Source organism: Pantherophis guttatus, chromosome 2 (genome assembly GCF_059756535.1).
Source record: "Pantherophis guttatus breed Tessera chromosome 2, ASM5975653v1, whole genome shotgun sequence".
In the NCBI taxonomy this organism is placed as follows: Eukaryota; Metazoa; Chordata; class Lepidosauria; order Squamata; family Colubridae; genus Pantherophis; species Pantherophis guttatus.
Window position 1 is genome coordinate 190,611,794 of NC_142064.1, and position 26,143 is coordinate 190,637,936.

General features: G+C 36.4%; 1 protein-coding gene across 11 annotated transcripts in view; it reads left to right on the forward strand.

The window, feature by feature from the left end:
* Positions 1–26,143, forward strand: part of RAPGEF6 (Rap guanine nucleotide exchange factor 6) — a 167,898-nt gene that overhangs the window by 87,645 nt on the left and 54,110 nt on the right. For all 11 annotated transcript variants that reach the window (XM_034404239.3, XM_087883656.1, XM_087883657.1 and 8 more), the window contains one exon: positions 20,673–20,804. In XM_034404239.3, the coding sequence (XP_034260130.1) occupies positions 20,673–20,804 (132 nt within the window). The remainder of the gene's footprint in view (positions 1–20,672; positions 20,805–26,143) is intronic.

Sequence of the window (26,143 nt, forward strand, 5' to 3'; positions counted from 1 at the left end):
GCGAACCAAGGTGAATACATTATTATATTTATTATTTGGGACAACTGGCATATTCATGAAAAAAAATTCAATAGATACAAGCTTTTTCTTTAAAAATACTGGACTGTTAACAGGAAAGGGGGGATGATTTCCCCAAACACTGTCTCCTGTGCTTTAGTGTTCATTTTTATCCTTCAAGCTTTCAAATCTGTCTCTTGAAACTAATCAGACCTGACTAGTGATGCTGGCCACAAACACCATTCAATATGTAGCCTGAAAAGAATTGTGCTGTTGCTATTGCAGAATAATTTAATACATGTTAACTCTGTATGTGTTCAGGTGTGCACGTGCATTTAAGGACATTCATAATCACATGATAAACACTGAATATTAGTAAGAAGATTTTAATAACAGCAAAAATCCCCATCAAAGCTTCTAACACAAAGAAATCACTTTAAAAATAGCTCTTTTGGTTTTTTGCCAAATGCTTATTTTAGTTACTCCCAATTAAAATGTTGCTGAACTCTTGTCAGTATTAATGTAGAAAAACTGAGGGCAGAGTAAAACTTCTGTTGTGATTTGAAGATTGTAAGTCATGATTTTTGTAAGAGTTTGTATGATATTAGTTTCTAAAATATTAGTTGTAAATTTTTGAAATTGTTACAGTGTGGAATTCAAACCAATAACCACCTATTAATTTGTATAGTAAAAGTTGAATGTGTGTCCAGAGATCATAAATTGGGGACTTCACTTCTGATCGTTTATAAAATTCATACCTTTATCCTAAAACATTGTGCCTATTAATTGAAAATATTTGTGTTTGATTTTCTGTGCATTGTTTTGTGTTTGATTCAATGCTTAACTATTGTTCTATAAGGTTGCAGTAATTAAAAACAGATGGAAGATCTATTGAAAAACATAGATGCTTTTATGTTGTAATATATTTTACTCTTTTTACCGTAACTGGAATGATCTTATCTTTTTATTTTTTTTCTTGAAAATGTTCTTAAAATTTGGTTAGCTTAATTATTTTAATGTTCCATATATTTTAGGGAAAAACTATTATAGTATTTTTTTAATCTTGTGAATATTATGTATATCTTTATGCTGCTCATATATGTCTCTTGGGATGGTAGAATTGAAAAGGATGTTCAATATGAGAAAGTACTTTTTATTTTTTTAAAAAAGTCTAATTATAGCAGCAGAACATGAGAAATATCCTCCATGATAGTGGAGTTATATTTAACAATAGCACTAGCAATAGCCTTAGACTTACATACCTTTTTACAGTGCTTAAGAGCCTCTCTAAGCGATTTACAGAGTCAGCATATTGCCCCCAACAATCTGGCTCCTCATTTTACCCACCTCAGAAGGATGGAAGGCTGAGTCAACCTTGAGCCTGGTGAGAGTTGAAGTGCCAAATTGCAGTCAGCTGGCAGTCAGCAGAAGTAGCCTGCAGTATTGCACACTAACCACTGTGCCACCGTGGCTCATTTAAGTATGAAAGATATCTTTTTCTCCATAATTATTAATAACTCCTGGAAGTGGGTGTTCCTGGTGGTTTGTGAACATTGCTGATATATAGTTGCAAGAAAAAGTATGTGAACCCCTTGGGATTACGTGGAGTTTTGCATGAATTGGTCATAAAATGTGCTCTGAACTTCATCTAAGTCACAACAATAGAAAAACACAGTCTGCTTAAAATAATACTACACAAACATTAGATGTTGCCATGGTTTAATTGAACATAACATGTAAACATTCACAGTGCAGGGAGGAAAAAGTATGTGAGCCCCTAGCCTAATGACTTCTCCAAGAGCTAATTGGAGCCAGGAGTGAGCCAACCTTGACTCCAATCAGTGTGATGATATTGGATGTGTTGCTGACAGCTGTCCTGCCCTTTAAAAACACACACCTGTTTTGGGTTTACTGGTTTCAAGAAGCACTGTCTGATGTGAACCATGCCTCGCAGAAAAGAGGTCTCAGAAGACCTACGATCAAGAATTGTTGACTTGCATGAAGCTGGAAAGGGTTACAAGTATCTCCAAAAGCCTTGATGGTCATGTGTCCACGGTAAGACAGACTGTCTACAAATGGAGAAAGTTTAGCACTGTTGCTACTCTCCCTAGGCGTGGTCGTCCTGTAAAAATGACTGCAAGAGCACAGCGCAGAATGCTTCATGAGGTAAAGAAGAATCCTAGAGTGTCAGCTAAAGACCTACAGAAATCTCTGGCAAATGCTAACATTTTTGTTGACAACATCTACAATAAGGAAAACATTAAACAAGAATGGAGTACATGGGAGGACACCACGGAGGAAGCCATTGCTGTCCAAAAAAAATATTGCAGCACGTTTGAAGTTTGCAAAAGAGCACCTGAATGTTCCACAGCACTACTGGCAAAATATACTGTGGACAGATGAAACCAAAATTGAGTTGTTTGGGAAGAACACACAACACTATGTGTGGAGAAAAAAAGGCACAGCATACCAACATCAAAACCTCATCCCCACTGTAAAACATGGCGGAGGGAGCATCATGGTTTGGGGCTGCTTTGCTGCCTCAGGGCCTGGATGGATTGTTGTCATTGATGGGAAAATGAATTCCAGACATTTTGCAGGAAAACGTACGACCATCTGTCCGCCAACTGAAGCTCCGCAGAGGGTGGGTGATGCAACAGGACAATGACCCAAAGCATACAAGTAATTCAACAAAAAAATGGCTTCAACAGCACAGAATACGCCTTCTGGAGTGGCCCAGTCAGAGTCCTGACCTCAACCTGATTGAAATGCTGTGGCATGACCTTAAGAGAGCGATTCACACCAGACATTCCAAGAATATTGCTACACTGAAACAGTTTTGTGAAGAGGAGTGGTCCAAAATTACTCCAGATCGTTGTGCAGATCTGATCTGCAACTACAGGAAACGTTTGGTTGAGGTTATTGCTGCCAAAGGAGGGTCAACCAGTTATTAAATCCAAAGGTTCACATACTTTTTCCTCCCTGCACTGTGAATGTTTACATGTTATGTTCCATTAAACCATGGCAACATCTAATGTTTGTGTAGTATTATTTTAAGCAGACTGTGTTTTTCTATTGTTGTGACTTAGATGAAGTTCAGAGCACATTTTATGACCAATTAATGCAAAACTCCACGTAATCCCAAGGGGTTCACATACTTTTTCTTGCAACTGTACATTAGTACAGCTTCTGTATATGTTTCAATAAAACTTTATTTTTTATAGATTATGCTTCTATATTTCTATAAAATATATATTTTTTTTTTGTAGAAATCAAGGAGGCAATACAAATTTTAATTTGCATTTAATTGAAGGGTTATAATTAAGACAGTGACTTCATTTACTTGCCAACTGAGCAGTAAATTTTAGATGTCCATAGATGAACCAAGTATCACTAACATCTCAGCCATCCATTTAGATAATTGATGATTGACTTGCATTTTAGGAATGTTTATGTAAGAATCAATCCTGAACTTTCTAAAGAGCTAAGTAGTTTATTTATAAATATGTCATCCGCCCCCCATTTCTTTATTTCAAGATATTTGTTCCTTCAAAAATTTTGTTGTGTTACAAATAGGTATGGACATTACTATTCAGTTTGCCACCTTATAAATATTACCTTATAAATATTATCTGATGGATGACAATTACACTTTTTTGTCCCTTTCCTTAACCCAGAGTCCATATGGGATATATAATATCTTTTGCATTACTGCAAATTATAGTAGAACAGTTGAATGAACTACAGTTCTGAAACAGAAACATTATTAAAGTTAAGCAATTGTAATATAATTGCTTAAAAATACCAACGAAAAAAATGAAAAATCTACTATATGGAGTCTGAAATAATGTTAAAACTAATAGAGGAAATGCAGAATAATACAGATAAACACCCTTGTAATTCACCCAAAATAATTAATGTTGCATGTAAGATATAAAAGTACACACTTTGGAAAAGAACAATGCAAATAAAAGTACCATATAACGGTACATGTATCTAATATTTTAATTCATTGTAGGTTACAGTGAACAGTATATGAATGTTTCCTTAAATGAAAAATTACTTTTTTGTGTTCACGAAATTCTTCATTTAATTCTACATATTTTTTCTATAAATAGCTTTGCAATGACTGTAATTAGAGTTGTCTTTCTTACAAATATTATCATGCTATATATAAGCTTATAATTTGCATAAATTTATATCTTTATTCTGAATGCTAAATAAGTATATTCTTCCTTTCTTAAAAATTATGTGAAAATATAAAAGAACAAATGGATTGCTAATGCTAGATTTAGAATTTAATTAAAATAAGACAGTAAGTCTTCCTCTTTGTTGTAAAATTTAAAAAAATGTTGATAAAGGAATCACACGATTGTGAAACATTGGACTGAATATAATTATGTGCCAGTATTATCTGCACATATTCCAACTGATAGGAAAGTAAAAATATACATACCCAAATCAAAAGCTCTGTTGAAATTTCAGAATTGTTACGTATTATAGTTTCTTTTGAAATCAAGTCTACTCAGTTCCCTGCCTAAGCAGTCTAAATAGTATCTTTTATCTGGAAATTCTTGTCTGAAACTGTTTATTGAATGACATAAATCTTTCTCACGTTGTAAACTCTTCAGTCAGTAATTCACACGCTGTAAAGTATCTCCTAAAATAGTCTATTCCACTATAAAATAGTTCTTGTAATTAGGAAACTTCTAAAATATTTCACCCATTGAATTTAGTTGTCTGGTGGAATAAAAGGGAACTCAATTCCATCATCTATCTAGATCCATGCCAGTCGGGCTTCAGGGTGGGATACAGCATGGAAACGGCATCGATCGCATTGGTTGATGATCTCTGGAGGGCTCGGAACAGGGGTTGTTCCTCAGTCCTGGTCCTCCTCGATCTCTCAGCGGCCTTTGATACCATCGATCATGGTATCATGCTGCGTCGGTTGGGGGGGACTGGGAGTGGGAGGCACCGTGATGCCGTGGTTCTCCTCCTTTCTCTCTGACCGTACGCAGTCTGTGTTGACGGGGGGACAGAGGTCGACCTCGAGGCACCTTACTTGTGGGGTGCCGCAAGGGTCAGTCCTCTCGCTCCTCCTGTTCAACATTTATGTGAAGCTGCTGGGTGAGATCATCCGTGGTTTTGGGGTGGAGTGTCAACTGTATGCAGATGACACGCAGCTGTACATTTCTACCCCAGACCACCCCAGTGATGCCCTTGATGTGATGTCCCGTTGCCTGGAGGCCGTGCGGATCTGGATGGGGAGGAACAGGCTCAGACTCAGCCCCTCCAAGACCGAGTGGCTGTGGTTTCCGGCGCCCCGATATAGCCAACTGATACCATCGCTGGCTATTGGGGAGGAGATCTTGTCCCCCTCAGAGAGGGTTCGCAACTTGGGCGTCCTCCTGGATACGCGGCTGTCTTTAGACGGTCATATGATGGCCCTCGCCAGGGGGGCTTTCTATCAGGTTCACCTGATTTCCCAGTTGCGTCCCTTTCTGGATCGGGATGCCTTACGCATGGTCACTCATGCCCTTGTCACTTCCGTCTGGACTACTGTAATGCTCTCTACATGGGACTCCCCTTGAGGAGCACCCGGAGGCTCCAACTGGTCCAGAATGCGGCTGTGCAAGTGGTTGTGGGAGCGACTCGTCGCTCCCGGGTAACACCTCTCTTGCGCGAGCTGCACTGGCTCCCAGTGGTCTTCCGGGTGCATTTCAAGGTGCTTGTTACCATCTTCAAAGCGCTCCATGGCTTAGGACCGGGATACCTACAGGACCGCCTTCTACCACCGAATGCCTCCCACCGTCCGATATACTCTCACAGAGAGGGCCTCCTCAGGGTGCCATCGGCCACGCAATGTTGGCTGGCGACCCCCAGGGAGAGAGCCTTCTCTGTGGGGGCTCCTGCTCTTTGGAATGAGCTGCCCCCGGATATAAGAAGGATCCCCGACCTTCGCGCCTTCCGTCGTGCTCTGAAGACACTATTGTTCAATCAAGCCGGCCTGACCGAATAAATTAATGTTAATGGGTTTTAATTGGTTTTAAAGGGGTTTTAACTAAGGGTTTTAATAACGGCCAAATTGCTTTAATTTATTTTAACGGTTTTTAATTTTTGTGATGGGTTTGTTTTAATATGGCTGTACATTGCCCTGAGTCCTTCGGGAGAAGGGCGGTATAGAAATGTAATAAAATAAATAAATAAATAAATAAATAAATAAATAAATAAATAAATAAATAAATAAATAAATAAATAAATAAATAATCTACCATCTACATTCAAATTTCCTCTTAATCTTCTTCAAAAAAATACTTTCAACAATTACTCATTGGATTTGGTAGACTCCTCACTCATCCTGTTAGACATAAAGGAAACAGCCATACACTGAATTAGATGTTTGTCTCATTTAATTATCCTTATCCTTAATCAAAAGCTGTTAATTCTGACTAGCATAAATTATCTAGGTTTTAAATAAGAATTTTCACTTTTTATCAAGTGATTAAGTTGGTAAACAAAACATGGGTTCTGTCACTAAACTGTAGCCCACCTTATTTGGGCATGCTCTAATTTGTAACATTTTAACTAACACAAGATGTCCAGAATAAAAGTACTATTCTAAAGTGACATGGTGATTGAGTTAAAGTAAAAAATTGTTTCTATCAATGGAATTTAAGTCATTCATTTTTTTTAAAGCTGCTACAGTATATCAAACTGTTAGCTCATATTCTATTTTGTTGGTTTTGGCACAGTATTTCAGCCTATCAAAAATCCTTTTGCATCTTGATTGTATTCTATGATATTGGTTTTACTTCTAAGTTTGTAAGATGTCATTTTGAAAAGTAAACATTATTACATATTTTTGAATTCAGATCTACCATAGAAGCACTGAATGTCACAAAGTATGTAACAGAGCCTATGGCACAGCTGTGGATATATTACAGACATATTATGCAGATTAGGCTAATTGTGCCAGTTGATCACACTTATATTTTGCAGACATTCATATAAATTTGGACATAATTGCATGGAGTGTGAGAAATTATTTAATTATAGCCCAGACATCTTTATTTATTAAAACAACGTATAGAAGGAAAAAATATCCCTAGGCACGATCTTCAAATTACAAAGTATATTTATACATACATGATATAAAATATATTAAACATTGCATTCCTATGTAGAGTATGTGTTGTCTGATTCCTAAGTATAACAGTAGGAATACTGATATAGCAAAACCTTGTATATCAAAGTAATTTTCAGCACTAGTCCTACAGTGGAAGCAAAACCTGGTTCCTATTTGTACAAGGAATATAGAAAGACTTCTTATTGATTCTCAGAATTCTAAAATCTAAATTGTTAAAAAGTATAACAATTTAGTCTTTGTTCACTCTACATATTGTAATCTCTTTATTAACCATAATTGGTAAGACGTTGGAAGGCATTTTTATGGAGACAGGTAACCACGCAAAATGCTTTAATTATATACTGTAGTAGTTTGAGGTTTGGTTTAATTTTTTTTTTTGAAATTTTTAATATAACAGATGATGGGCATTGGAGTCAAACTTCAGAGTTGCAGCTAGATTGTTGTTGATTTCTATTTTTGTTGAAAATTATTATCCCACTTTTCTGCTAAAACATTTGAGGGACTAATAATTAAATAATTATTAATAAATTAGTTTAATTATCTAAAATAATTAAAACCAGATTTAAATTATGTAATGTGTACATTCACATTATATTTAACAATATTTGTGTAATTGAAATTATATATACATACCAGTTAAAAGGAAAGACTTCTTATCCTTATCCTGATTAAGAAGCCAAGGGCATTGAAAAATAGCAGGTTTTTAACGTATCTGTGAAAGCTGAAAGAGGAAATGCCAGATAGGATTTAAGAAGCAATGAGTTCTATGATATGATTTTAGAGGTGGAAGATGTTTGAAAAGAAGATTTATAAATTATTTTTTTCTGGGTAGACCATTTTATAAGAAATAATTTAGAGCAACAGCAAATGTGGGCAAATTTTTTACCATGTTTTATGTTGACCGTGAGTAAAGTGTAAGTCATGAATTAAAATCGGAAGTGGTTGATAGGGCTGTCTGAAATGTAAAATGAAGAAAAGCATGCACATTTTAAAAGGATGGTTTAAATGTTGATCCATATAGATGCATTTTTCTGAGTTTCATCTGAAACATCTCTGTGCTGCTATCCTTCAAATACTGGGGAATTTACAGTGGGGCAAAAAAGTATTTAGTCAGCCACCAATTGTGCAAGTTCTCCCACTTAAAAAGATGAGAGAGGCCTGTAATTGACATCATAGGTAGACCTCAACTATGAAAGACAAAATGAGAAAACAAATCCAGACAATCACATTGTCTGATTTGGAAAGAATTTATTTGCAAATTATGGTGGAAAATAAGTATTTGGTCACCTACAAACAAGCAAGATTTCTGGCTTTCACAGACCTGTAACTTCTTCTTTAAGAGGCTCCTCCACTTATTACCTGTATTAATGGCACCTGTTTGAACTTGTTATCAGTATAAAAGACACCTGTCCACAACCTCAAACAGTCACACTCCAAACTCTCCACTATGGTGAAGACCAAAGAGTTGTCGAAGGACACCAGAAACAAAATTGTAGACCTGCAGCAGGCTGGGAAGACTGAATCTGCAATAGGCAAGCAGCTTGGTGTGAAGAAATCAACTGTGGGAGCAATAATTAGAAAATGGAAGACATACAAGACCACTGATAATCTCCCTCGATCTGGGGCTCCACGCAAGATCTCACCCCGTGGGGTCAAAATGATCACAAGAACGGTGAGCAAAAATCCCAGAACCACACAGGGGGACCTAGTGAATGACCTGCAGAGAGCTGGGACCAACGTAACAAAGGCTACCATCAGTAACACACTACGCCACCAGGGACTCAGATCCTGCCAGACGTGTCCCCCTGCTTAAGCCAGTACATGTCTGGGCCCATCTGAAGTTTGCTAGAGAGCATTTGGATGATCCAGAAGAGGATTGGGAGAATGTCATATGGTCAGATGAAACCAAAGTAGAACTGTTTGGTAGAAACACAACTCGTTGTGTTTGGAGGAGAGAGAACGCTGAGTTGCATCCAAAGAACACCACACCTACTGTGAAGCATGGGGGTGCAACATCATGCTTTGGGGCTGTATCTCTGCAAAGGGACCAGGACGACTGATCCGTGTACAGGAAAGAATGAATGGGGCCATGTATCGTGAGATTTTGAGTGCAAACCTCCTTCCATCAGCAAGGGCATTGAAGATGAAATGTGGCTGGGTCTTTCAGCATGACAATGATCCCAAACACACCGCCCGGGCAACAAAGGAGTGGCTTCGTAAGAAGCATTTCAAGGTCCTGGAGTGGCCTAGCCAGTCTCCAGATCTCAACCCCATAGAAAACCTTTGGAGGGAGTTGAAAGTCCGTGTTGCCCAGCGACAGCCCCAAAACATCACTGCTCTAGAGGAGATCTGCATGGAGGAATGGGCCAACATACTAGCAACAGTGTGTGCCAACCTTGTGAAGACTTACAGAAAACGTTTGACCTCTGTCATTGCCAACAAAGGATATATAACAAAGTATTGAGATGAACTTTTGATATTGACCAGATACTTATTTTCCATCATAATTTGCAAATAAATACTTTCCAAATCAGACAATGTGATTGTCTGGATTTGTTTTCTCATTTTGTCTCTCATAGTTGAGGTCTACCTATGATGTCAATTAGAGGGCTCTCTCATCTTTTTAAGTGGGAGAACTTGCACAATTGGTGGCTGACTAAATACTTTTTTGCCCCACTGTATAAAAGCTTTTAAGAAATTTCAAAGTGATTTTTTAAAATAACCTTTTGAGTTCTGCTGGGTATTCTATTTCTTTCCATTATGCTATACAGGTAGACCTTGCCTTATGACAGCAATTGTGAACAGAATTTCCATTGCTTAGCAATCTAGTTGTAAAATGAGATCGCTTCACTTCACTTATAGTCCTGGTTGCCCTCATTAACCGGTTTTCACAGTCATTAGGTGAGGCAACTTCCTATTGGCTTCCCACAACCAAAGTCAGTGGAAAATTGCAAGTCTCAGCCTAGCAGGCAGCCAAATGGCTTCTGCTGATGGAGGGGGGATTTGGGGGGGTGCAGGGGAGGATCAGAAGGTGTATAGGAGGTATGGCACATGTTGGGAAGGGGGGTATATGAGGTCAGAGAAGTATGGATTGAAGAAAGTTTACAAGAGTGCAAGGGTATGTGCGAGAAGTGCATCATGGGTTGAGGAGAGTATGCAATGGTGTGAGGAAGGCATGGCAACGGTTGGGAGAGTGTCTTGTGTGTGAGTGTCAGGTGTGCTGTAAATGCAGAGAGGCTGGTGGAAGGTACATGAGTGGGAGAGACTAATTCCAGCAACTTGTGTACTTCCCTGCCAGTTTCCCCATTGACTTTCTGGGATAACTGGCAAGAAAAGTTGCAAATGATGATCATGTAATCATACATTAAAATAATCTTTATTGTCATTTTCCTGTATATACAATAGCACACATTAAAGTGAAATTCAGATGCACCACTCTCGAAAGAAGGACACCACCCACCAACCAAGGTCACCATTCCAAAGATGATGATATAATAACAGCAGCAGCAGCCAAAAATACCAAGTTATAGAAAAATGACTCTCTCTCTCTTTCTCTCCCTCTCTCCCCCTCCCTCTCCTATCTACACACACACACAAATCCATTTTGAATACATAGTGAAAGAGTCTTGAGAATTAACAAGGTTGATAGGATAAGGGACAAAGCTATTATAGAATCTAGTTGTTCTGCTTTGGATACCATGAAGCCTCCTCTGAAAAGGCAATAATGAAAACTGGTCATGGTGAGGATGTATGAGGTCCCTGATAATACTGCAGATCTTGGTCAATCAGTGCTTATGTGCTGTTTATAAGTGTCATGGGGCTTGTAATCATGTGACTGTGGGATGCAGGGACAGCTGAAACTCCAAGGTCTGATTGTAAGTATTGTAGCTTCAAACTGTTGCTGAACAGGTAGTCGTAATTCAAGAACAGCCTATAGTAAAAAAAAAAAATCCATTTATACAATTGAGTTTTACAATCTGCAGATTAGTTGATAATCCCCTCTTCCTCTCTCCCTCTTTCACCTACACACCTGCAGATATAATTTATTCTGAAATATAGCAGTCACTTGTCTGTCATAAGTATATGTACTCCCCAACCCTATACTGATACTTGAAATCTGTTTCTTAATAAATTATGTGTATTGTTAATAAATATGTGTAGAATATTAGAAAGTAATATTGCTGCTACCAGCAAAAGTTGAGTAAATTCACATTTCTGCAGCCTTTAATTAGAGATCTCTTACTCTTTCATTCAGTATTGAAAACCAGCTTCACTCTCTATATTGCCACATAGATTGTGCACAGTATAATTTAAATAGGTTGTCATGGTTACTATGAAATCTGAAGCTGCACAAGATACAGTAGATTCAGCTATGTATGTTGAGATACTCCAATATATATAAAAAAAAACCATTGAATTCTCAAGACCACTTCTACCAGTTTGGGAAAGCATAATCTTTTCAATTGGGAAAGCGTAATCTTTCCATGTAGGCAGCATTCAGGTGTAAACCTAAATGTGGGAATTGCAAATCCTCTTATTTCTTGTATAAAAAAATAATTTATTAAGAAGGCGGAATATGTAATTCCATTTTTTCTAGATTATTTAAAAGAAACAATAACACTAAACAGAATATTTCTGATTTTAAATCATCACACTTTGTTTTTATAGATTTTTAAAATTTGCAGATGTAAAAAATAAAATCTCCTTCACAAACAGGTGATTTTACAAAAGCATCTGTGTCATTTTCCTGGCAGCAATACAAAGTAACCTGACCCTGACTTTCAAATGTTTTCTTCAGCTTTCCAATCTAGTTTATGATTCCGAGTAAGATTAGCCTGATACTCTGTATGGAAGAAACCATCTGTTAGATGCAGTAATGGCAAATGGTTGCACTATAATAATATGGTGGATTTCTCTATTTGATGTATCATTTCTTTTCCCTAAACTAATTCAACATACCAAATGATTAACTGTCAGGTTAGTAATATGTGGGAATTATAACCAAGTATACTGCTCATGGAAAATGCAGTCATTCTGAACTCTCGTACAGGAATTAAAAGTAGTTTCCAGTAGTTCACTTATGCAGATAAAGGATGCTATATTTGTAGTTAATTGAAAGTATCTGATATTTCAATTATGTATGAAAAAATATAGAAGCTCTAATTGTCTGGGGCTCTGTATATGAAAAATGTGGGATAAAAATATAATAATATGGCTTCTTGTTTGTGTCTACTATAGGATCAGAATTTGAGTATCTATGATGTCTTGTAGGTTTTTAGCATGTTATTTACAGTAGAGATATTTTTTTTCTTACCACTGACTTATCTCTAGTTTTTTGGTGTGATCTTTATGTATTTGGAGGACACAGTTGAGAAATTTACATTCCAATTATCGTATACATACTTATATTTGACCTACAGTACTAGTGTGCAGTTTATAGTTTTTATAGTCATGATGGCAGATGTAGATCTTGGATAGCAGATTCCATATTTTGCCAACGTTAACTACTACTTTAGCTATGTAGGAGAAGCCATTATTTGCCTGTGATTTTTTAAAAGGTTCTTTCACAATGCATATAGTGAATCATTCTTTTTGTAGCCTATTAAGTTACATAAGAGTGGACATGGATTTTGACTTTTAACACAATTATTCAGTCACTAAGCAATGCAGTGATAAACTGATATCACATGACCTTATTGCTTAGTGATGGCAATCCCTGCAGTAGTTGTTTCTATTATTAAGTGAGAATCATATATATTAAGCTAGAACCTCCTCACAACTTCCTGCTGCCTTCCAACAAGTGGAAGTTGGAAGTTGGCTTCCAACAAGGCAGGAAGTTGGAAGTCCCAGGCAGCTTGCAAGCAGGCTACCAGGCAAGTAAATGGCTGCTACCTGATAAGGCAAGGTTGGTTGTAGTGGCGCACACCACTTTTGGGCCCAGGAATGGTGGAGCAGTGTATGCAGGTGGTTGCAATGGCATGTGTGAGCAATGAGCCCAGGGATGACTGCTGCTGTATGGGGCAGCACATGGATAGGTGGAATGGTGCATGCAATTTCAGGCCTGGGTGAGGGAACATGCATGGGTAACCAATGAGGTGTAGCAGGATCGGGGGTGTCTGCTGCTGGGCAGGAGAGACTTACTGGAGTGACTAGCAACTTTCCCAGCTAGCTGCCCTATTGACTTTTCTTGTGGGAAGCTGGCAGGACAGGTTACAAATGGCGACCACATGATTGTGGAGTGCTGCATCTCTTGTATGTGCAAGCAGATTGCCAAGCATCCAGATCACAATGAGATGACTGCAGGGTTGGTGTGAAGGCCAGAATTTCAAGGACTGGTCGTAAGTGCTACTTGTTAAGCGCCATGACAATTTCAAATTGACACTGAATGTGTGGTTGCTAAGCAACCTATATTATATAATACAAGGGTATGTTCCTACTACTTTCTAGATAATTTTATACATTGGATGAAATAGAATGTAGATTAATATTTTATTTAATAAAAAACAAAACTGATTGTATAATCACCATGTGGTTAGAAAAAGAAAAAATGTATAGTTAATGTATTTCTGAAAAGTGAACATTCTTGCTTATGCATCTCTTTTTAAGAATTACATAATAATCCTTTGAGATAGATCAGTGATATCCCCCATATAGAACTGAAACAAAACCCAAATTCATTTGGTGAATTCATTTGAGACCCTTGAATTTAAAGTCACTGTTGACTGATCCACTGTGATATTTCCAATGAGAAATTGTATGAATGGAAGATAAAGATAAGGCCTTGGGGCAATTAGTTGTTTTCATGTTACCCACGTATCATAAAAAGAGGTGAATAAAGATACTTTAAAAGATATAAAAAGTTTAAAGATGCCTGATGTCTATAAAACATAAGTTAGCTGTGGTACACAGAAGGCTGGATGATCTTGAGACAATTAAGCAGCTGGCATCTCAAAATTTATTTCTTGTATTGAGGAATGCAGAAAAGTGAAGGAAAAATACTTTTTGGACAACATAGCATATACTGAAAATTGGGATGAGGAGATAAAGTGATAAAATCTAACTGAAGTGGGATATCCATTTATATATGTCCCACAATCTAAGAAAAGCAAATGCTTCCCTGTTTGATTTACACTCTGCTCTTTAAATCTTACTGAGTAGTCAAAGTGATTAACAAAATTATAAAAATGAACAGTATCAAAAATGAAAGTTAACACTAAACTAGCTCCTAAAATAATTAACAATTATGATGAAACATTCGCTGTATTGATTTTGTAAAAGAAAAAAAACCAATGGGGCACAGTGCCATACTTAAGAGGATGTTTCATATCTCAAGAGCAACACAGAAAAAGATCCCATGCACATTTCTAGTAAGGCAGACATCTCTGCCAGTAAGGGCAAATTCAGAAGGGTCTTTCCAAGATAAGAGAGATACAGCACTATAACTTGTAATTGACTACTACTGTATTTTTCGGACTATAAGATACACCGGTGTATAAGACGCACCAAGATTTCGAAGAGGTAAGTAAGAAAAAAAAAAAGCTTTTTCCCTCCCTGGCCCTCAGGAGCACTCTGCAGGCCTCCCAAACCCTCTGCGCCCCCTGTTTTTCGCAAAAACGGGGGTGTTTTTGCTTTTCCCCAGCCCCAGGAGCACTCTGCAGACGTCTCGTTTTTCGCAAAAATGGGCAAATAGCACACACAGAGGGTTTGGGACACCTGCAGAGTGCTCCTGGGGGCTGCGGGAGGGCAAAAATGCCCCTGTTTTTGCAAAAATCGGGTGAAAAACAGGCCTATTTTTCGCAAAAATGGAACGAGGGGCTTTGGGAGGCCAAAAATGGCTGTATTCGGTGTATAAGACGCACCAACATTTCCACCCTCTTTTGGGGGGGGGAAGGTGCGTCTTATACTCAGAAAAATATGGTAGTTAGGTTCTCCTATATAATAATTATTCTTCAAAAAAAGTGAGAAAATTCCTGAAATAGTTACAATGAAGTGCAATATATTAATAATCCCTAGCATTGGTAGGGAGGGAATGGAATATACATATTAAAGAAACTTTTTCAGGTAGTTGAATTAATAATACTATGTCAGAAGAATATAGGAAGAATTTTAAAGTCAGGTAATGATCTGGCCTGGAGGGGGCACATCTTCTCCTGCAAAGCATGTTTGATTCACACAGGTTTTCTTTTCAGATGTCCACTGTTAAATAAATAGGCTGCATTATACTGAATACTGTAAACTTAGTCTACAGTTCATTTTAACAAGTGTTTAAATGGATATTAAACAAACAAACAAACAAACAAACAAACAAACAAACACAAACAAACAAACAGTTGGCATCATGTCTATAATTCACTTATCCAGGTAGTTCAACATATGAGCAATAAATAACATAGAAAATAGAGACTGAAATTTACATTGGGATGAGATACTAGAACAGCTGTAAATACAAGTATTTGTAAAGTAAATGGAGAGTTTAAAAGTAATATCAATTTTGTGGGCAGAATTCAGGAATTCTAACCTAAAAACTCCTCCAGGCATTGTTACTCCTAAACATCTAATTAAAATGTTATTCCATCTCAGATGCAAGAGGCATTTATCTCATTAAAATAACCAGGAGTCTAACTTTCAAAACAAACACATCTACAGTTGGGTGTATAGTTTTAGATACTGCTATTGGATTATTTTTATTTTTACTTTGTAAACTATTGTAAAAGCAGTTTTGATGGACCATCATATGTTTGCTTAATGCTAACATATGTGTAGTAACTTTCTCTACGCTAGAATTATTAACTCATTTGTTCACGCATCCCTGCATGATTTCCCACGATAATTCTATGAGCCAGTATTTGGTATTTAGGCACAAAGAGAATAGTTAGGCTGTTGTACTATATACAAGGTGTTATGGTTCAAACTTGACTTTGTGGTTCCCTAAAGCGGTCATATCAATGCATATCGGATAGTCATCTGATGAGAAGTCTGAAATCCAATTCTCAGTCAGGGAAATGATCACCTTCCAACCCCCAGCTTGCTTCCTTGTTATTTTAAGCAGGCTGACATTCTGCCCAATCTGTTGGAAGCTGATTTTACTTTTACTATCCAAATTTGGAAACTTCCTAATGTCCTTGGAACAATTTCACTAATTAGCATCTGTTGTTCCTTAGCAGAAGTATTCTGGAAAATACTGTTTTAGAGATTTTTGGTCTGAGCTCAATTTTCTTTTTTTAAAAAAGTTCACACTTTTCATCTAAACTGAAGAATTCCGAATGCATTTGAAATCTTTTCACTGGAAAAGAAGTTTTTTACTACCTTATTTCAGGTAGAGCCACTAATGCGTATCTTAAAATGCAAATTTTAATAGCAATAATGCAGAACACTCTATCTCTGAACCAGATATTTTAATTTTATATTAAAATATGGGAAATACAGTATTTCAAATTTGAGTTGATCTCTTCTGTATATATTGATTTAAGGATATAATAATGGTTTTAATAATTTTGATTATGTGCCATCAAGTTGTTGTCAATTCTTAGAGACCATAAAGATAGATTGTCTTCATGACAGTCTGTCCCTAACTTGACTTTTCAGGTCTACCGGTGATGTAATGTTTTCTTCCTTCCACCTTTGCCAGCATTAGAATCTCCTCCAGATAGCTAGGCATTCACATAATGTGCTCAAAGTAAGACAATTTGAGTTAGAATCCTGTTAGAAATATAGTTTGTTTAAAGATCCATATGTTTGTTGGCATCCACAGCTGTGGTGAAATCCATTTTTTTTACTACCGGTTCAATGGGTGTGGCTTGGTGGGTGTGGTGTGGCTTGGTGGGCGTGGCAGGGGAAGGATACTGCAAAATCCCCATTCCCTCCCCACTCCTGGGAGAAGGATATTGCAAAATCTCCATTCACACTCTACTCTGGGGCCAGCCAGAGGTGGTATTTGCTGGTTCACTGAACTGCTCAAAATTTCCGCTGCCGGTTCTCCGAACTGCTCAAAATTTCCACTACTGGTTCTCTAGAACCTGTCAGAATCTGTTGGATTTCACCCCTGGTCCACGTTATTCTCAAGAGTCTTCTACGACACTTGAACACCGTTAATACTCTTCTCATACGGCTTTTTTAAAGACCAACTTTCACTTGTGTCAGAGGGAACATTGTTTCCACTATTCTGATTTTTGTAGGTATAGACACTTCATGGTGTCTGAATATTTTTTTCCAAGGCTGTACCAAATGCTAGTCTATGGCATATTTCTTAACTATTCCTTTACTCTTGAAAGTTAATTCTGAAAAGCAGAAATTGTCTACCACTTTGCTATCTTCCACATCAGAGTTGATATTTTACTGATATATATGACAATATTTTATTTATTTTATTTTATTTTATTTCGAATTTATATACCGCACCTTCTCCCGAGGGATTCAGGGCAGTGTACAGCCAGCTAAAAACATACAATACAAACATTAAAAACAATTAAAAGGATATATATTAATTTGGCCCCAATTTAAAATGACAAACCAGTTAAAAATGTTTTTTAAAAAATGTTATGTTAAGCCAGCAGTTATTAAGCTGCTGTGAAAAGAAGAGTACAATTGCAAACTTTCATAAAATTTAGAAAGCAAAATGCTTTGCAAAGGAGCATTTTAAAGATGATTCCACACTTTGGCTTGACTTCAAATGATGATGTATTTTCTGGGAATGATTTTTTGAAAATAGCTTTTGCTTAAGTAGCTCTCTCTCTCTCTCTGTGTGTGTAGTGGAATCTGACTCTAATTTCTGTTATTTCCATTTGTAGCCAAGAGGGCTGAAAAGGTATTGAATTCAATATCCACTTTGTCTATTGAACAGATAAAGCAAATGAAATATCTCAATACATACAATGGTTTAAGTAAGATAAGTAGCCCAACAAAAAGCAACTTGGTGCTTGTTGTGACTATTGACCTCCTAAGTATCTTTATATCCAATGTGTATTAAATTTCTTTTTTTAAAAAAATGTACCCTGATATGCTGAAAAGTAAACCATTATTGTAGTACTGTGTTTCCCCAAAAATAAATCCTCCCTGGATAATAAATCCTCCCCCGAAATTATTTAACCTCATGTGCAGCCAGTCCCCACCATTTCCTCTGGTTAGGGTTAGGGAGGCAGAGCTGGAAATCAGGTAAGACAGCAAGAGGATCCCCATCTTGCGCCATGCGCCCTCAAAATAATAAGACCTCCCTGAAAATAAGGTCAAGTGCTTATTTCGGGGTTCAAAAATATATAAGACAGGGTCTTATTTTTGGGGAAACACAGTAATGATCACATTTGTAAATTTATTTTAAAAATCTATGACTTTTTTTACTTATGTAAGCTAGAATCAACAATTCCTATAAACAATTGTATTCTGAGCAATTCTTTAAGAATTTCAATATCAAATTATACTGCCACCACATTTAAGGATTTGGATTAGCAATTATTTAAAACTGAGGCTGAAGCTTCTAAGGGACTACTTTCATATCAAGTTCTAGTGGTCCATTTGTAACATATCCATTCTATAGGCATAAATCTATTAAACATTGGTATTTGGGCCATCAGTGAGGGCGCTGATTGAAACTATTTGTCTAATGACTAAACAATCTACTTTACAGTAGATAATGTCAGTTCACATTATTTATCTGGATAAAGCTCAAAATAAAAGCCAATAAAATAATTAAAATGTAATCTGTACATGTAAAAATTATCAATATTAAAATATTCAAGCTTTTAATATTAATACATATAAACTATATATCTATATATATAAAAGCGAAAACCACTCATGCTGTAATCACGAAATCTCCAGAACCGTAAAGCCTACAAACTTGAAATTGCCATGTATGTTCCTCTTGGCTTCTAGGTGCTCACTAAGAAAGGATTTTTCAAAATGACCATCAGAGCATTAGTATTTCATATATTATTATTAACACGCTCTGATGCTAAGGAGTTCTACTCCCCCTCCCCACCTCAAAAGAAATCTGTTCCAAATGCAAAACATAAGCAGAGGAGAGGAGTTTCAGTTTCAGTTTTACTTTCACAGCAGCAAGCAGCTTTACTACAGAACAGTTGAGCTAAACTACGGCCAGGCTCCTTCCTGTCTCCTTGCTCACACAGCAAATACTGTTTCACTTTCCAAACAGCCCTCTGATGCTAAGGAGTTCTCTTCCCCCTCCCCACCTGAAGAGAAATCTGTTCCAAATGCAAAATACAAGCAGAGGAGAGGAGTTTGTTTCAGTTTTACTTTTACAGCAGCAACCAGGGGATAGGATAGGATAGGATAGGATAGGATAGGCAAGCCTGAAGGAGAGAAGGGGATAGACATTTCTGTGGGGCAAGGCTGAGGGAGAGAGGGGAGAGAAGAGGCTGATCATAACTACTCATTAATTTTCAAGCTTTAAGTGTCAATTTATCAAGCCCCATCACATACTTTCATAGCGAAGCACGGGTATCCGGCTAGTATGTATATATTGTATACATATAAATAAAATACATAAAAATAAAAATAATAAATATTTTTGTGGTAACCATTGAAAGAAATACAGTTTCTCAGAGCTTATTTTTGGTAGGCAGGTATTCATTCCTAAGAACAAAGTAATCCTTGTATTTAAAATTTACTTCCAATTACATTCATTAGATTTTTCCCTAAAATGCTAAATATCCCCTGAAATGTCTAGTAGACAGCAAATGTCTAGTAGACAGCAAAAAAACCCCTTTTATCTCTTAGTAGTAAAGGAACATACAACATATCCACAAATCTCCAACCACACAAATATCCTTTATAAAAACTTACTGAATTGCAAACTAAGCCACTTAACTACCAGCAGCAAAGTAACAATAGGGACCAACCTGTAAAGATACAGAAATATACCTAAGTACTCTTTCCAGCCATTCCTGTTTAAAATACCAACATGGACAGTATCTCTTACTTGTTGGTTCCTTTTGCTGCTGTTTCATCACCTCCTTATTTTCTAAAAGTAGTTTACAAATTAATTTGTGTCCAGTATCAATTTGGGAAAGATCCACAAGTCTTAGCAAACTTAACCAATCCCCCCCCACCCCCCCAAGATAAAAGAATAGGTCTGAGTGAATGAGAAAGTGAACTTCTCCATTTGGTAAGGTGTTTTGCATTCACTCAGATTCAATTATAATTCTACTTATTCTCGATGATTTCAGTCAAATGGCAATAATAATTCTTCAAATGTTTAATTTACAACAACATTTTATTTTGAAAATGTGTCTCTTTGTTGTTTTCCTCAATTGCTAATCGTTTAAAACCCTTGAGAAAGTGCAACCCAGTATTCTTAGCTACAGAAGTTTGCCATTCAGAGATAAATTTATATATATTTACAGTAAATAAATTCTGAAAACAGAAAAGATAAACTGAAAAGATACTTTCTACTCTTAAGAAGAATAAGTTGTTTACCTATGTTTTTTACATTACTGTCAAATTATTTCCAGAGAGAATATTAATTGGTTGAATTTGCAACTGTATTTAATAACTGATCCCCTCCTCTTTCCAGCTTCCAGCAGACCTTACCAAGATGCATCTCACAGATAATCAACATCCGCAGGTGACACATGTCCCTTCAAGTCAGTCTGGCTGCAGTATTGCCAGTGATTCTGGGAGTAGCAGTTTATCAGACATCTATCAGGTAAATTTAAAGCTCTTTTATTTTCATAACCATAGGTGTAGTTTATTGAAATATTCCACAGAATAGAGAAAGTGTAGCGTTGTTGTTTTTTGTTAAATGTGACCTCTCCTCTCCTATAGCCAACACAATGACAAGCAAGGATTAACACCAGGAAATCAATTATCAGTCAATCAGAAAACAATAGCCTAATCAAGGAATATTACCAAGGAGAAAAATACACTTCCACCAAAAGTGGCAGGGCAAGTTGTTATATGTAAACAAACTGTCCACACAATAGCACTGATTGATGATGTTACCTAATTTGAAAATGAAACATCTACAAGCAAACAACCAGGCAAAAGGAACACCTTTTGTTTTTGCAAGTAATTTTAACTGAAAACTAAATCTCACAAGTTTTTACCATGGAATTAATGAGGAAATAGTTTAAATGGAGAAGATGTTATTGATCCATTAGTGCTGACAATTTAGTAATGCATATGCTATTTGCATTATAGCAAGGAAAGATAAGGATATTTAAAGAAAAAAGGTGTTTCAAAATGTGTAATTGCTAAAGATTTGAATCTGTAATCATGAAGTAGCTGGAATCCTTTAGGCAATTGACTATTAGGAACAAGCTAGGCTAAACTGAAATAGAATAGAATAGAATAGAATAGAATAGAATAGAATAGAATAGAATAGAATAGAATAGAATAGAATAGAATAGAATAGAATAGAATAGAATTCTTTATTGGCCAAGAATTTGTCTAGAGTGGAGTAGTTAGCATTTCACTGTAGTATGGAAATGTGCGGACACAACTATGTTTGTTAACTCAGGCTTACGAATTTGGTTAATCCAACCAAGATTCATTTGGCTTTATATTTAGTTTCCTATCCCCAATTCAGCAAACTCCTTCTACCCATGCTGTCAGTCCAGTCCACCCCCATTCCCATTCCAGTTCCATTCTAATGCTTTGGTTGATAAAAGTCAATTTCAAGTATTGTCACATTCTATTGTTTTTTCCTTTTGTGTGAGTGGAAAAAAACTCTTTTAAAATGGTAATGTGATGGCACTAGATATGTCAAAAAATAGTTTCTTTTAGTTACTATCTGTGCAGTAAGTTACTAGTTGCTTTATCAGACTAAATCAGCAGTGCTGATAATGGTAATGGTGGTAATGGTCAGATTGCAGAAAAACTTGTATATTTTATCAGGTTTATGCATGTGAATAAATTCTTCACAGGCTATGTGCTTCACATTATTAAACTGTGACATGCTTGGACTATTATATATTACTTAATAACCTATAAAAATTCATATGGTGAATGAAAAATGCCAAATCAGCTTGGAGCTCTTTGAAATTGGGTGGCATTAAAATACCATAAATAAATCTGTTCACCCACGGTTAGTCAAATTAACAATGGGACAGTATGTGTTATTTGGAGTTAGTTTACATGTACTCTGCCTTACTTTTTTTTTTAATTTAAAGACTTTATTAAGGCTTTATAAATGCATATATATGTAGCACTCAACCTGCCTACATAGATTGCAATATAAACCTGTTTCAACAGGGATCATTAGTCTTTTCAATGTCATGCTTATATAATTATTTTGGGTATAATTCAGTAGGTGTTTAAGCATCTTTAGTTTCATGGATTTCCAGTGGACAGATTTATATATAGTTATGTGCTTAAGTTTTCAATTGAAATGGACGGGACAGAATTAATTTTTTAATTCTTAACTTGGGCTGCTAGTTTATAAGAATTTTATCATATTCTACCATATGAGATTTGCACCTTAATTAAATTTATTAGCAAATTACTTCCAGCTGTGGATGTGAAAATCTCACTAATTCTTTCCAAATGTCTGTGTCACAAGATGATCCTTCTAGTATTTTTATTATGAAGAATCTTATCGTTGGTATGTGAATTTTGAATTTGGATATCTGATTTAAACAAAGAAGCAGGCAGAGGGATGCTTAATGTTTCCCTTATATTCTCTTTTGCTTTTCTGATAGGCACACAGATTTTAATTTTTACAGACTGGGAGGAAAATCTACTTGCTGTGAAAAACATATTAAGTTTGGGAAGACTTGTGTACTTCCCATTCTCTGCTTCTAAAAAAGCAATATAATAATTTTGCTTAGTTTTTAGTCTTTGCTTAAATAATTTGGATATTATTTTCATCATTGCCTTATTACATCTGCCTTCTGTAAGTAGGTGAATTTTGAAAGTGCCGTGACTGAAATTTCCTGTTCTTGTTGGGAATTTTAAAGGTTGTAATTCTGAAAATACCAGATTTGGAAGACTGCAGAACATCTGGGAATTATCATCTGATGGAAACATATGAAATCATGAAATTGAGGGTTTTTATTATGATCAAGGGTCGGAAATGAATAGAAAAACAATAGATTTTTGACATAATCAATATCCAGTAGATAAATATTAAGTAGAAGTGTTGACTCATGAATCCACTGTGCCACAGTTGTTAAACTTGCTGCTATAACCGTTTGTTGGTTCACAAAGTAGCCCCCCCCAATATTAAATATCAGAAAACAGTAATATAATCAAAGAAGCCACTAAAGTGAAATGGCAACTACACAATTTCATTTTATGATCTTACTTCAGTATTTCTTTGCTTTATAGATATACATGTGATGATTGGTTGCAGAGTTATTTTTTCATTACTGGTGTAATTACAAACAGTCATTGTATGAGACAGTTGTTAAACAAATCCCACTTATGTTCCTTTTAATTTTTGCATGGATTATCTTCCTCACCAAATCTCTATGAAATTGGAGATCTGAGGAATAAATCAAACAAATTCTACATCAAATGTTGCTAGCAGAACTTTGCTATCCACCACCATTACCATCAAGTGAGGTACACAACATCCTAATTTTGAAAGGACCTCTCCCAAATTATCTTTAAGCCATTGTGTTAAGTGAACTTGGTAATGTACCGCAGCAGAGATGTAATATTTGTACTTCTGTACTCACTCCGAAGACACGTTTTTTGTTTGTATTGCAACCTGATCCTTGGATGATGTATATTGTAAAAATGATAAATCATGACATGACTGCACTGCATAGTGTAAGCTTACTCATATTTATTGGAACAAGTTGTGATATAAATAAAATTTTCTCTGATCAATAAATATGAGACACAGCTTCCACCAAAATCTGTCCCATGGAATAGAATTAAAGGCTCATTTTAAGCCAATAAATACAACCTATAAGGGCTGTTATCCATGTGTATATTTATATATTAGAAATTGTACGATGTGATACTGACCTAAATGTGGGACAGAGACAGCACTTTCACCCTTTTGTGTAACCCTTGGAGTAAGCTGGATGTAGACTAGTACACCTGGCTTTTCTTGATCCCTTAATAGCCTGCAATACTATTGACCATAGTGACCTTCTAGATCAGCTGAAGTGATTGGAGGTGAATGGCACTGTATTGTGCTGGTTCTCTTCTTCCTCTGAACTGGTTCCAATTGATCATAGTGAGAGCTCCTATCCTTGACCGCTACTTCGTGATGTTCTGCAGGATTTGGTGCTGTCTTGGCTCCAGTTTAAAATATCTACATGAAGCACTGGCTAATATCATCCATCATCATATCTATGAAGATTCTCAATCATCCAGATCATGGTTGTCCCAAAGATGCTTTTTCTTTGAAGATATTTCTCTTCTTATCCAAGAAGCTTCTTTAGCTCTGACTGGATGATGGGGAATGGAAGGATTTATATTTCTTGCAGACAGCTGGTCATTAGCATCCTTTTAGATAATTGTAGAGGCCATTTGAAGGACCCTGTGTCCTCAGGGTCACCTAAGTAGTGCAAAGGGTGTGAAGCATTCTGGAACTGCTGAAAGCACCATGTTGTAGATGATATCTTATCCCCCCCCCTCTGTTGAGAGAGGGCTGTTCAATTTGAATTTTGAATCAATTTGAAGTGGTTGTTTTGTTTCCCCAATGTACAGAGTTGCACAATGTGGTATATGCAGTACAGTGCAGTGAGATGTGCAGATCTGTACATTGGGGAAACAAAACAACCACTTCTTAAACTCATGGCACAACATAGGAGAACAAACCCATCAGGATAAGATTCAGCAGACCATCTACATTTAAAAGACAAAGACCACTCTTTTGAAGACAGAAAAGTCAGCTAGCATGTTAGGAAGATATTAATGATAGACAGATTTGGATTTTATTTTTATATTATTCTATGTAATCTGTCCAGCAAATACTAATTATTGGTCATATTAATATTTTTTCTTGGCTTCTCGTAGCCGCCAGACGGTCCCTTGGGACCGCCAGCCCCTTTGCCTGTGAAGAGCCGCCTTTACAACGGAAAGGCGGCTCGAAAAACTCCATTTCCAGGAGGAAATGTGAGATAGAGCAGGTGAGTGTAGGTAGAGCTTTCCGCGAAGCCCCCAGAGTTTTTTTTTACTCTTGGGGGCGAGCGGATGAGGCTCCCTATATCACTCGCCGTTTGCTCCGGGCGTTGGGAGATCTCTGCATTTTTGCAGAGCAAGGCTACGAAAACAAGCTTTTCAAGATAACTAACAGATTAAGCAAAGAGGATGAGATCTGGACCTGGACCTGTGACTCTAAATTGCAAGTATTTATACTTATTTTGCAAAGGATATTGAACAAAGTAAAAAAGAACTTTTAAAATGGCGACTGCCGAAATTTGAGCAGGGAAGCTGAAAAGGGAAAGTCCTTCCGTTTTATTAAGCCACAAAGTAGCGGAGTAAATACTCTTGGCTACAATTGAAGAAAAAGCTCCACTTTTGTGTTTTCTCTTTCCTGGAGATTTGATTTGATATTGATCTCGTTTGGAAAGAAGCTTTTTTCTCTTTACTTTGCTTTTTTTTTCTTTTCTAAGTTTGCCTGTGTGGAAATATGGCGTTTAGGCTTACACAGCCGGACAAACAAGCAGTGGGGGGGGGGATTCCCCCATCCACAAACTATATGAACAAGTTCTTAACTTACAGTCTCAGAAAACTGATTTTAATATAATTGAATTTCTTCTGGAGGAGATTGTAAGAAGGGATGAGATTATGAATCAGAACTTTGAGAAATTTAAGCAGGAAATTAAAGAATTGGTGCAATTAAAGTTTGATATTTTACAACGAAAGATTATAAAAATGGCTAATGGTTTCTCAGAATTTATGATCAAGTTGGATACAAATATTAATCTATTAGAGTCTAAAATGGAGGAAACTGAGGACAATTTGGAAAATAAAATAGAAAAAATTGAAAATGATTTGATAAACATTCAAGACAATAGTTTAGAAGAAAAACCTAAAATGGAAGCTGATCCAAAGATTTTTAATGTAGAAAACATACAACAATGG